Genomic DNA, 13,450 nt, shown 5'->3' with positions numbered 1-13,450 from the left:
GGCAGAAATTGATTTTGGCTTTTTTTCGGAAAGGGCTCTCTCTGGCTGACACCACACCCCTAATCATTTCCCTGCCATGGAAAAAGAGCGAGATCTAACAAAAATTCTTCCGTTTGCTGCTACGTTTATACAGAAAATTTAGCTACTGAGTCACACACGCAAAGCCCTCGTTATATGTACAAACTCCAACTTTCTTGTATCTACTACTGCAACCGTCATCACTTATTGGAATGCTCCAGCTGTACCAGCATTACTACTAGTAGTAGACGCAACAGCATTCGCACCACCACCTGTAAATGCAGATCGATCTTGATTTCCAGGTCTTCCATGCATTATTCCTATTGTTGGAGACCTCAAACCAGCCTGCATTCCGGATCTAGCTCTTTGAGGCCTCATGTATTGTGCAGCTGCTGGACCTGGACCAGGACCGTACGGTGATATGTTTGTTGGATTTGGACCTCCGTGGTATGGGAGTCCTGGTGGATATTGAAGCATGTATGGGAATTGTGGAGTTTGGAATGGTTGGGACGGTGATGGCAGAGCATCACAGCCTCCTATAATAGAGAAGGAAATGTATGCTTAGTTCATTGATCTATTACTCAAGCGCTGCTGTCTCCTTTTTCCCCTCTTACCTTGAATAAAGAACGGTGGAAGAGGAGTTTGAGGCATCATTTGAGGTTGTACAGGCGTAACAGGCATCTGAGGAGTAAATGATGGTGGCGCTGGCATCATTCCTTGTGAGGATGGTGATGGTGCGCCAGGTGGTATAATATTCATCATTGTGGGTATCATGTTTGATACCATCATTGGCGACTCAGGTTCACCCATTGGCATACCCTCATAATCATATGTAGGCATCCAGAGTGGACCACTGTCGCCTGATAATACTCTCATGTGTACTGGACTCTGTTTGAATAGTGCGGTCTGTTAGATTTGGAAGCCAAAATCCCCAGCAAGGACTATTGTATTCTCACTCACCATTGGAGGAGTGACAGGCACAAATCCCCCACCTTCCATTACAGCATTACCTTGCGGAAATGGAGGGGGAGGAGGAGGATAATTTTGATATTGTTGATTCATGTAGATTGGTGGCATCATATGAGGTGGAAGAGGTGCAAGTGGAGCTGCTTGCGCACTCGTTTGTAGATGTTGTTGATTCATATATGGTTGTGGTCTGTTGCCTGGCGATTCTTTCAATTGGACTTTGAGAGGTCTGTCAATCCATGTTTGGCCATTCTAAATTTGAAATGCATTGACTTTGGCTGCCAGGTTTTTCTTTCATATCAACTACCTTGCATCGGCATCACTTACCGTATCTTCGACAGCCCTGTATGCACTCTCTTCTTCTTTGTATGTCACAAAGGCATGTGCTGGTTTTGTATCTAGAGAGCCATGGATGGTTTCAATCAGTACCCCCCAAAAACCGACTACTGCAGTACATTCACCTACTTGTGGCACCATTCTTCACAGCATCATGCAACCTCATTCCAGTGATAGATCCATACTCTCCAAATCGTTGCTCAAGTAACTGATACGTGACTTTTGGAGTGAGATTCCCAACAAATATGGAATTGTAATCCACATATTGTCCATTTCGACCTGTGTCGGCCCTCTCTGGATATTCGGTAGAAATAGACATATTCAAGTTGGACTCACACCATTCGCATATCCAGCGATGGTTTCGTCGTACGCCCTATAGGAAAGCAATGTTGAGCTTCAACATAAAAAGTACCAGAGAAGTCGACGAATTAGCCTACAATGAAGGCACGAATGGCATCATCACGAAAAGCAAACTTGACATAAGCACAGTTTCGTGATCGACCAAAGTCATCATTCACAACAGTGAGATCTTCAACTGGACCAAATCGAGTTAAGCAATCCATCAAGAATCGCTCGTGTGATTGAACCGACTAAAAAAAGAAGCAGTTATGAACGACCATGGTTAGCTTTGAACGTTGAGATGAGACAACACTCCTGTTCGTACCGTATCAGCAGCATGACGAGCAAAACGAGCAATAAACAATGTACGATTGACTCTTGCTTGTTCCACACGAATACGTCGTCCATCGACCGTTGTACTGTGTGCTGCAGCCAATGCTCGTTTTGCATCATCTGGGTTCTAAACAATGTTGCAAACGGTCAATGTTGGTCAATTCCAGATGCAAGTAGGGAAATCACTTTTTTTGGTTTACTCACCTCGAATTGAACAAACGAATAAGGTCTCGACATGACATCTTTGAGAACCTTCACGTGCAACAACGTGCCCCATTGTTCAAAATGCTTTGATACAGACTCTTGAAGTTGTTCGTCTGTTCGAGATGATGAGAGACTAAGCAAGGAATGAGATTACCTGAACTGATTCCATTTCTATCTGGGGTTTGCCCTCAACCCCACCACCACTGCGTTACAAACCTGGCGACAAAGAGACAAGCAGCAGGCAGCCCTTTTGGATGTTCTGGTTCAAGTACCTCTTCTTCAGATGGAGCTGGAGGGACTAGGAAGACAAGATGAGGTCATTGTCGATCCATCAGTGTTTTTTTTTGTTTCGCAAGAACACTACATACCTTCAGGAGTGCGAACATGCTGAGAATTACTCTCAGCAGCTTCATTTGCAGCAGCACCCACATTTTCATTACGCCCTTGATTCTCCTCAACAACACTACCCTCATTATCAGTCGCATACCCCGTCCTACTCTCTTCTCCAGTTTTGGCACCTCCAGCACCAGCTTCATCATCCATTCCCACCTTTTCTACCGGACTAGCAGGGGCACTATACGATCTCCCAGGCACCCTAGTCTCAATATGCAGTCCATCCACAGCTTTCGTCAATTCAAGAATGGCCGTTGGAGTCGAACGCCCCGAACTCGATGATGCAGGCGGTGTATGGAGCACGACAGTAGACGATGATGATCGGACTAGTGGATGGGGCAAGCGATCAAACATTCTGGAATGGGATGGTGAGAGTGATCGGGCTGGGATTTGAGGTCGTTGTTGTTCGGTGGGTATGGGAGATTCAACAGATGATACGATCGTAGTTGGATCTGTTTGTGTTGATGTTGATACAGATGGTTGTGGTTTGTCACGATCCGTATGACGTTTGGTGGATGATGGTGATGGTGAGTGTGTCATGACTGTAGGATTGGGAATGCAACGGAGATGAAGTGCAGGAGACGATGAGATATGCGACTATCTGATGCAAATGCGATTGGAGTGCCTGTAATAGATACACAGAATAGAGCGATCGGTTAGTACGAAGTAGTTGATGTAATGATCATAAAAGGTTCAAATGTTGATTGCGATTTGTTTCTGATTGTGCAGTGAAAGCTGGTTAAATAAGGAAGCCAATATTCAAAGACTTACTATGCAATAGATTTGGGCTGACTCTTCACGCCATTTTCTACTTTTGAATGGGGAAAGCTTTGTGCTAGAAAATGAGTCAGTTATGTTTTTTGGAATGAAGGAAGTTTGGCGAACACGACACGCGTCTTATCTTCAAAACAACATAAATATGTACGATTTAACAAATATTGATCATTTGGGAGACGCTGTCCTCTTTCTATAACCTCGTGAACGTCCGTGTGTTTCAATGCTCACCAAACATCAAACCAATAATGACAGCACCTTTGTTGACAACACACACGTCAAATCCCAAAGCCAGCAAGTTGACAGCTACTTCAATTCGAAGCCTCTCTACTGCACCCAACAAGTAGATATAAGCACTTTATTCTATAATTTATAACTTTAGAAGTGGTCTTCCAATAAATCTAACTTCAGCAGTCTCTAAATGCTTCAACTTCCTATGATCCCACGGTGGCAGTCGGGCAAAAAGGGCTTGCGTCATTTGGCACGTATCCCCGTGTGCGACAAGAACCACAATTGACGGTTTCGCAACATCCTGTTCTATTTTCTCAATCAGCCGTTTTACACGTGCAGCAACCGATACAGGAGACTCTTCATTATGTTCTAGCTGTCTTTTGGCGTCGTTTCCCCATGTTATCTGGTAGTTTGTATCAGATTTGAGGTCGTGGTCACCAAAGAAACGTTCCCTTAGAGCCTCCGTTTTGATTACGTGGCATTTGCAGACAGATCCCAGTATTTGGGCTGTTTGGTATGCCCGTAAGAAATCAGAAGTGTATATGATAATGTCTTTGGTGTTTGACGGTGGTATTGTTGACGTGATAAAATGTGTTGATGATTGCATGGCTTGCTTTCTCCCGAGGTTCGTCAGCCCAAACGAAGCCACACCAATTGATGGATTACTACATATGATTTTCTGCACGTTGGCCTCTGATTGACCTATGTAAAATGAAAGGATGGTGAGCCGTAAAACATGCCAAACACTTTGATGCAAAAAATCTCATCTGTTTCGCGCTTCCTTGTTGTTGCCAATGCATACCATGTCGCATCAAGTAATAATCATGTTTAAGTCCCCCCATTCAATACCATTCACGTCCTTTAGGCACTTGTCACCACTTTTCGCAAATCACCACGATCTTATTGGTTGACGACCCATCACAATTGAAAGGCCTAAGCTCTTACAGCATGGAGGGCATAGAGGGGCCTCAGAGTCAGAGCCTGGTCGAGTATTATGGTACTCAGCATCAGAATTCAATCCAGGTACCTAACAAACAAAATCACCAATGTTTTGGGAAGTTTTAACCAATGAACGACGAGCATTTGACTAACACCACAATACGCTATTGTTTCATAGAATCAACCACAAATGCAAGCTGCATTCAACAATTTGAACAATATGAATAGTTTCCGTGTCCCTACTCAACCCAATAATAACGAACATCAGCAACACCAACAACCCCAAGAACAACAACCTGATGATGAGGAATTACATGAACAACAACAAGAACAAGAAGAAGAGCAACAGCCTGTAGCTGAAGAACCACTATACGTCAATGCCAAAGTAAGTGCTTTTGGAGTAGATCAACATCCAACGATCACGAACTTACATAGCTGATCTGTCTTCCAACGTTATAGCAATATCATCGAATACTAAAGAGACGAGAAGCACGAGCAAAACTTGAAGCTGAAATCAAACATGCAAAAGCCAAAAAGGTACAGCCAAAACAAGAAAGATGCCACAAGTTTCGATCTTACACACATCTCACATAGCCATACCTACACGAATCACGTCACAAACATGCTGTGAGGAGGCCACGAGGTGCCGGAGGACGATTCTTGACTGCCAGTGAAGTTGCTGCTTTAGATTATCAGAAGCGTGAATCGGCTGAATTGGCTGACTTGCAACGTGAGAAGGCGGCTGAAAATGGTGGGGCTCCTGCTGATGCTTCTGGTTCTGTTTCTGATGCTCCTCCTCATGGCGACTCAATACAAGGCGGTAGTTCTGAACGAGGTACTGATGGGATTTGAGGACGAAGATATGCGCACGATGAACGAGGTACTGATGGGATTTGAGGACGAAGATATGCGCACGATGAACGACCTGTATTTGCATTTGTTAAATAGAAAAGAGTATATATTATTATATAACGAGCATGACAAGAAAAAAATACATAAATATAGTTTTTGTTGGACAAGTTTGGTGTTGTGTTGGTTGTACGTGCTGATGGTATCATCGCTTGGGTATCATGACTTTGTGACTTTTACTACATGATGGCGTCAGGAGCGAAGAATGTTTCTTCGATAGCTGTAGTCATCTCTCTACTGCCTAAGTACATGATGGAAGGTTAGTTTCATTTCCTCGTGTAACTCAAAATACAAAACAAGCTCTTACCTTTCTCTCTAACATACACAAGTAAGCGGTCTTTCATACTCTCTTTTTCAGGCGAGGGTATGAATTCAAGGATCGCACGAGCATATGCTATTCCTACACTGACACACACATCGAAGGCTCCTACTGCGTACACAACTCGAGCCCAAAAGAGTTGCAGCGATGCAGTATCAGCGAATGCGTTCTCTTGACGAGCATATCGTTCCAGCATCCAAGAGATCAAATCACCATCATTGCAAAAAGCCAGATTGTCTGCTCGAGCGAGTAATCCGTGTGCTAGCAGTTACTAAAGGTTAGCCTCTAATCGACACTGGAACAAGTATGCAATGGTATATCTTACGTGTCGTGAATTCCAAAAGACATCTACCCAGTAAGGCGTTTCCAAACACGTGTGCACAGAGTGACATGTCGACTAGCTCGGCGTCATTGTTAAAAAAGGACCGTCGAGCAAGATATTGAGCGACCTCTGAGTCGCCATTGTGCAGAGCTAGATGCCATATCAATCTAAGGATCGGGTGGCACCTTCTACGTCCCTTCTTTACATCCAATTTAGCTTCTAGTCTATCTATAATGGCAATAGCGACATCTTCCACTAGCATGTTGAGCGGAAAGGACCTATGATCACTGGATAGCTTGAAGACTAGCTGATCTGGATGAGACCGTGGCGAGTACATGAACTTGTCTGGTAAAGTAGCCAACTAAGGTGAAGGTTCTTGGTCAATCAAGAGCCAGCCAGACTTTGCACAAAGTAAATCGGTAGGTACTTACGCGAAAGTTATGCAGAAACCAAGATGTCTTTACAAATTGGGTTTCGGATAGCTCGTGCAAGCGAGTGCACGTCGACACCAAGTGGTGAGGATGTTCGACATGGACGAAGATGTGGGTGAGTATCTCAGTAGGTAAGTTGACCAATGGACCATTTTCAGTGATGGGCTAAGTGAGGACGAGATGCGGTTAGCTGTCTGAAAATAATGGGATGCATCACATGTTGTGGGTGGACATCAATTTTGGGTTTTTGTAAGTTTGAGAACCAAGTTGAATAGGAGTTCAAGGAGGGCCGATAAGTGAACTTCGAAATCAAACCAGGATGCTTACGTTGGATGTGTTTAAATATGGTAAATCTAGACTGAGTCTCCTTAATAATCCTCGAGCAACACTCAGTCGATTTGTGAGTTCCTCAGCAGCGTAATAGGCGACCTCAAGTAATGGGACAGAGTTGCGTCGTGCCACTTGGGCCATGGTCTATACTAAGAGCTTTTTTACAGTGGCACACACTTCTGAACTGGACGTGTAGTTCAAAGTCCAGCAAAAAAAAAACGAACGGCAGAGTGGGTTGGCGATATCAAGGAGGAATGCAGGCGGCGAAAACGTGTTTGAGCTACTTCTAGAGATTGGACATACGTCTATTTGGTAGACCAACCTTTCAAGGCGCGTCGAAATGCACTCTTTCACTAGTTCTCGTCCGAAAATTCGAAAAAATAGACACAGCTCGCTCAGTGATCTGATTAAGGGATGGCAAGGCATTGCAATGGCAGATGCGTATCAATTTCCTACTACAGAACGGAGTCACGACAGGTAAGAAATCAGTTTTTCTGTTGCTGTGTGTGTGCATCGCATCCAAGGAATATTTGAAGCTCATCGATACGCTTTGATCATGCTATACAGTATTATATTACATTATATAACATTGACTTCAACCCTTTCAAAGGCTTCTAACGTTTATGGAAGTCTTGGCTGAAGAGGAGGACCAAAATTTCATTGAAGTACAAGGTCCATCTGATCTACCAGAAGCTGATGGAGGCTTGTCGCCTGGAACCTTAGCTGATACACTCTATACATTTGAGCACCAAGAGAGCCTCGCAAGACCTGTTCGAGCCTTTGGATTGCCCAGTACTGCAAGACGCTACTCAAGACGCAGAACGCCACGTTATCCTGATCAACTGGATGAAGCGGTTGCAACACCTTCTACTGCTTCTGATACCAGAGAACGGCGTCTTTCTTGTTGGAAGAGGTCCTGTAGTTTGCAAAGCGACATGCTCCAAGCTCTCGTATTCATGCGCATCAATCTGTTACTAGATGGAGACTGACGTGGATTCTCTTGGTGACTCTAATCGTGATTATTTTGGGCGTCACTTTGGGGGTTGTCCTTGGCATACCGTCACTAGCCAGTAAGAGCTTAGTTCAGGTCGTTTTTCTGCAATCACGTTTGTAACATTTCTTCATTTCAAAGGATCGGCTGTAGCTTCTGCATCCTTCTCAATGGTTAACGCTAGCGTCACCTCGCTATCGCTCACATCATTCAATCTGGACCTCCACTTCAACATCTCCACAATCTCAGCTTTCCCTTCTACCATCACGCTGCCGTATCCCGTAAATGTGTCGCTGAATGGTGGCCTTCTTTTCATGATACCTGTAACGAACGAGATTGCAGTCTCTGGATCGGGATTTGCACAGGTCGATATAGTTAATACGTCAGTCTTTATACGTAATCACTATGATACAAGAATGCTTTTTAAGTTGGTTGGGAGCCAGAGCAATGTATCGTTGGATTTTGATGCGACGGTGATTGTTTCGGCTGCATCGCAGAATGTAGAGGTTGGATTTCATAGGATTATTGCTCTGCCAGGTGTGTGTCGGATCCAGTGATTTGTGTGCATAAACCACGATCTTGAATTTGCTGCCACGATTTTTTCGCGTCTAGGATTCCAAGGGAAAGATATGGCAACTGTAACATCATTGAATCTACCTCGAGATACAAACAGCAACAGTAGTATCGCCATTACTACAACTGTATCGCTTTGGAATCCTCTTGGCATATCGCTAGACCTGGGAGCACTGAATATTTCTGTATTAACACAGAGCATGGACCAAGTCGCAACATTATCAGCAATCTTCCCTGTCCAGCTACTCAGCACTGTCAACGCAACAGTAGCCATCCAAGGAACGCTACTACCAAACACTGCCAACTTGCTCACATCCCAAATCAATCAATGTCTGATTGGTGGCAGCACACGATTCCTCGCTACAGCAAGCTCATCGTTGAATAACACGTATATCAACGCCCTGCTGAATGGCACTATAATCAACGTCTTGATACCTGGTGTTGCTAAACCTAATATCGTGTACTCGATTGTGATGCCTGGACTGTCTTTGGTTATTCCTTCCAGGTCAGCCGCATCAGCAATAACAGATTCAGTGAATCTGACTCTGGCTGATACGTCTGTAAATACCAACTTTGGGTTTTCGACCCAAGTCATGTCTATATCGTCTACTTTTGAGTTGGCAATACAGCCAGACTTTTCATTTGGAAGAGTGGGTATGAATCAGGTTGTGTTGAATTCTACCAAGAGTGCTGGGAATTCATCATTTATGGTATGTAATTTGGGTTTGTGGAAGATTATAACGCATTTTGCATTGTTAAGCCTTCATTTTTCCCTTCGTTTTCAAAGGTGCCTGGATTGGCTCAACGTTTAATTTTAACGTCACCAACCCAATTCCAATCTTTCCTCCAACTCGCAACTGCAAATAGCACCACGCTACAGATTCATGGTGTGGCGAATGCAATAGTGCATATCCCCATTGGAACTCTAAACTTGATGCAATTGCCCTTCTCGTTCAAAATATCGCTGCAACCCATCAATGTAAATCTAAGTTTGGCTAGTTTGCAAGTTGTTAGTATGACTAGTAACGCTCTTGTAGTTCAGGCTGTTGTGTTGGTGAGCATCCGTAACTCTACTCAGATGTTTTTTACCGTATTGGATTGACCCTCGACTGACGACACTCTTCATTTGAGTAGACACAACAAACCTCAAACTTCAAAGTCGGTATAACTCAACTCACATTGGCACTCGTGATAACAACCACTCAAGCGAAAGTTGGTGTCTTGACTACATCAATAGCACCTGCAGCATCCCAAAACACGTCTGCAACTGGTTTGATCACGGATGCGGCATTCGTGGCTAGTTTCTTGAATGGGAGTCAGATGCCTATTTCATTGAGGTTTGAGCAGCAGGGAGTGGGTGGTGGTTTCGGGTTGTTTGCTGCTATTGGGTGATAGATATTTTCTTATTTGGTGAGTTGCATTTTTAAGCTTGTTGTTTTGAGAATGTTCAAACGATGGTAAGACCACTGCGCTTAAAATAGGCAAATCTGACACTTTTTAATTCGTTTTGCTGTTTGTGTTTAATTTTCTGTATCTGTTATTTGTATATCCATTTGTTGATAGAAGAGTTCAAGATGAATAGATGTAATTGTAGTGAATTAATGTTGAGTTTGATCATTCTGTCAAGGTACAACGCGTCCAAGCGGTGCCCACTAGTTTCAGTCGCGTCGAAATATCGTTTTTTCCTTCCAGATCTATTGATGATCTACTGAACAGTCGAGCATTAATCCTTGTACCCAGGAGTATTCTCTGCCGTTTTAGTCATGTCTAGGAGTCTACAGCAGGCGTTCTTCCATGAAACCGAATCACCGGAAACAAGGTTGCCATTTTTCTGCGTCATCTCAAGTAAGCTCGTTTGTGGCATGATTTTAATAGGCTAGCTGCAACATCAATTCTTGGCCTGCCTCGTCATAATCTCAGCCAGCCACTCTCAATCCCAGGTGGCAAAGCAAAACGACAACGACACTGCCATCCTGTTACATTGGTCACAACTTACTACACGCTAGAGAAACACAGACGCTGCCCCATGGCCACCATGGATAATAGCACTTCATTCTCCAACGGAGCTCTAACGGCACTGGTAATTGTTGGAGGTAACGCGTCTCTCGCTCTCTTCCCATTGATTGCTTCCAACAAAAAAATGGACGCAAACGACCCCAACTAACAATCCCCTCTTTGTAGTGATGCTCGTAGCTGGAACGCTGATACTAGGCTACAGGATCATACGAAATCACCTTGAAAAGCGTCAGAGATTCGTCCCTGGCAAGACACAGCATCCAAAATTATCATTCGACTCAAGTAAATCTTCTAGTAAAAAGTCGTATGGCACGAAATGGGCTGTGGGATCGTTTAGCGCACGAGCGAATCAGGCCAAGACGCCAATATCTACTCCAGTGGTACACTTTTTAGGATCAGCTTTTGGTTTGTCGAGGCAGTCTAGTCGATTGAATAATGAGATCGGTGGCTCGTCGTTTATATAGCAGGATACACGGCATAGTAATATTAATTTAAATAATCCAACTTATAATTCCATAGCTTCTTCCTCGTTACACGTGTCTTGCTATCTGCGCAACACTCTCAACCAGACCAAATGAAGAGACAGTGAGCATGTCGTGGGCAGCGATAGCAGCAGGCAAGAAATCGCCTGGACAAGAGAATGTAGTCAATAATATAGGTCCAACTCCATCAGCAAGTCTAGCAAAATCGCCCAAACAAAGTGCTGCACCCAAAAACAATGTTAGACATCAAGCACAGTCACCTCCTACTCCAGTCAAGCCATCGCAATCTACATCTCCTGTGGCATGGAAGACGCCGTTAGTGGCCAAGGCACCAGCTCCAGACAAGACTGATGACATTGGTGGGAATGTGATACATAAGGTCTTCTTTGATTCATCCTTCACATCGAAGCTACTTTTGAGAAACATTAATTTATTTACAATATTCTATCGTAATTTTCTCTGCAGGGTCTAAAATGCTGGATTCGATGGCTTCACCCTGCTGATGAACGACAAACTTTGGTCGTCGTTTCACGAGTTTCCAAGGCTGTACGTGATTTTGATGAGCCTTCATCTTCTGAATTTGATTGACTGACACGCACATATCTTGATCTAGTTCAATGCCGTTGTGTTATCAGTACTCTACAAGGACTGGGACAAGGTTATTGCTTCACACAATCCAAACAATGGCATTGATTCAGTCAACGAGTTGAGTTTGGATACTGGACCTATCTCTCGGAGAAACAGTAGCTTAAATCATTCATTTTTCTAGTCTACGAGACCGTTTGAGACCACTCGCACGCTCCATTCGAGCAATGTATGATGGACAGCCCCGAACTGCATACGCCCAAAACGCACTATCATACGTCCATGGACTGGATTTGCAAATCATTATAAAGGCATTCGGATGGCGAGACATATATGAAGACGAGGATGAAGACAACCCATATGGAAGCACGCAAACAGTATTCAAAACCCAAGCTGAGAAAGAACGGGCATTTGTGGATCAGATGGCGGCAGAGACTAGTGCTACATCGAATATGCTGGAATATCAACAGCGTGATGAACCGTTTTCACCTCTTCCGCCTCCTACTGGGTAAGTTTGTTTCAAGTGAGCTGTCCACAAAAAACGTAATGACGAACTGCATCATCTCGTAGACGTCTGAGTGACGAGAGCATCAAATCCATATGCAAATACGTCCTCAAACACTGCACATCTCTGAAACGCTTGTCGGCCGAGCATTTCCTTGACTGTTATGATGTTCGTGCAAGTGTACCGTCAACCGTGACATCGCTTACAATAACCATGACTCGTCCACTACTCTTATGGGAAGAAGCGTGGTCTCGTCTTGCTGAACGGTGTAAAGGAGTCACATCGCTCACGATTCGAGAGACCTTGGAATTCTACAAGACTCTGACGTGGAAGTATGACAAGGAAAAAAAGTTTCAGCCACGTAGAATGCCTCGAAATCTCCCATTTGCTCTTGAAAAGTGGAATTTGGAGTACTTTGAATATGGTTTCGATATGCGTTCGAAAGATGTGAGTGTCTCTCATATTGAGTACACAAACATTTTATATACTGACCCAGATGTTTGACTTTAGGGTACAGAGCTAAAAGGACTCTCAAAGCCAGTTACAATGATGGAGAAATATATGATTGATGCTGTAGAAGCGTCTACGGGCCTCAAGAGTATTAAATTAGTAGGAGCATCAATATTCCTGGACCAGGAAAACATTGTACGAAAACTACCCAATTTGGAAGAGCTACGATACAGAGATTGCTATTTTGGAAGGTAACAGCTAAAACAATTGCGGAATCATGTAGTGTCTTTGATTCTTATTTACCTTACTCAACAAATCGCAGTCCAAACCAAGTCGCTCATATAGGCTATAGATGCACAGAACCGCTCACCAGCTTGAAGACTTTGGAACTCACCAATGTCAAAGGTCCGCAAGTCGCAGAGATCTCCACATGCTTGGAATCTCTTGCTCCAACACTCGAATCATTAACACTAGTCCACCCAACCGCATCCCTCATAAACAAATCCATATTGACGACTTGTGAATGGCCCAAACTAAAATCTCTCAGCATATCCCACGAAGATGCAAAGAAGGCTGGACTTGGTCACTTCGTCAGTGAACACGGATCCCAACTTAAAGAACTGGAACTCTACTACCCCACTGCATATGCCACGGCTCCATACACACGAGACCCGATAAACCTATTACACTGTACGAATCTCCGCGTCTTGAAACTCCATCTCATCAAGACGGTCGAAGTAGGAACCGAACCAGCATATTACAGCTACGACGAACACCACAAACGAAACTTGAAGGATGATCCGGAATGTGTAAATACCTTCATTACCGGTATATTGACCTCGATGCCTAAGCTACAATTGTTGGAAAACAATATGGGATATGCGGAATACTCTGCAGATGCACTATATTCAGCTGCCTTGGTACGATATGACGCATGGGCTACACCAGTAACTCTAGATTGTGCTTTTCCTCATGGAGTTACAGTGCAGATCGATCACTGTGAT

At 43.9% G+C, this 13,450-nt stretch overlaps 4 protein-coding genes across 4 annotated transcripts; 1 reads left to right on the top strand and 3 right to left on the bottom strand.

Moving 5' to 3' along the window:
• Positions 1 to 222: 222 nt before the first annotated feature.
• SmJEL517_g00344 (uncharacterized protein) lies at positions 223 to 3,129 on the bottom strand (the record flags this gene model as incomplete). Its single annotated transcript, XM_031166274.1, has 10 exons — positions 223 to 554; positions 633 to 906; positions 979 to 1,236; positions 1,312 to 1,382; positions 1,450 to 1,693; positions 1,758 to 1,910; positions 1,985 to 2,119; positions 2,197 to 2,329; positions 2,413 to 2,494; positions 2,565 to 3,129. 10 exons carry the CDS (start codon positions 3,127 to 3,129, stop codon positions 223 to 225), a joined length of 2,247 nt encoding a protein of 748 aa, XP_031028071.1.
• Positions 3,130 to 3,733: 604 nt separating this feature from the next.
• Positions 3,734 to 4,436, bottom strand: SmJEL517_g00343 (uncharacterized protein; the record flags this gene model as incomplete). Its single annotated transcript, XM_031166273.1, has 2 exons — positions 3,734 to 4,296; positions 4,397 to 4,436. 2 exons carry the CDS (start codon positions 4,434 to 4,436, stop codon positions 3,734 to 3,736), a joined length of 603 nt encoding a protein of 200 aa, XP_031028070.1.
• A 106-nt stretch (positions 4,437 to 4,542) lies between these two features.
• On the top strand, positions 4,543 to 5,385 carry SmJEL517_g00342 (uncharacterized protein; the record flags this gene model as incomplete). Its single annotated transcript, XM_031166272.1, has 4 exons — positions 4,543 to 4,617; positions 4,712 to 4,918; positions 4,993 to 5,070; positions 5,128 to 5,385. 4 exons carry the CDS (start codon positions 4,543 to 4,545, stop codon positions 5,383 to 5,385), a joined length of 618 nt encoding a protein of 205 aa, XP_031028069.1.
• A 236-nt stretch (positions 5,386 to 5,621) lies between these two features.
• Positions 5,622 to 6,985, bottom strand: SmJEL517_g00341 (uncharacterized protein; the record flags this gene model as incomplete). The annotated part of the gene is made up of 5 exons (XM_031166271.1): positions 5,622 to 5,683; positions 5,750 to 6,022; positions 6,087 to 6,444; positions 6,515 to 6,679; positions 6,842 to 6,985. The coding sequence occupies 5 exons, from the start codon at positions 6,983 to 6,985 to the stop codon at positions 5,622 to 5,624; spliced, it is 1,002 nt and encodes a 333-aa protein (XP_031028068.1).
• Positions 6,986 to 13,450: the final 6,465 nt, after the last annotated feature.

This window comes from Synchytrium microbalum (genome assembly GCF_006535985.1).
Source record: "Synchytrium microbalum strain JEL517 chromosome Unknown SmJEL517_scf0001, whole genome shotgun sequence".
Taxonomy (NCBI): Eukaryota; Fungi; Chytridiomycota; class Chytridiomycetes; order Synchytriales; family Synchytriaceae; genus Synchytrium; species Synchytrium microbalum.
The sequence above is the reverse complement of the archived record's forward strand: the minus strand, read 5'-3'. Positions and strand labels throughout refer to the sequence as shown.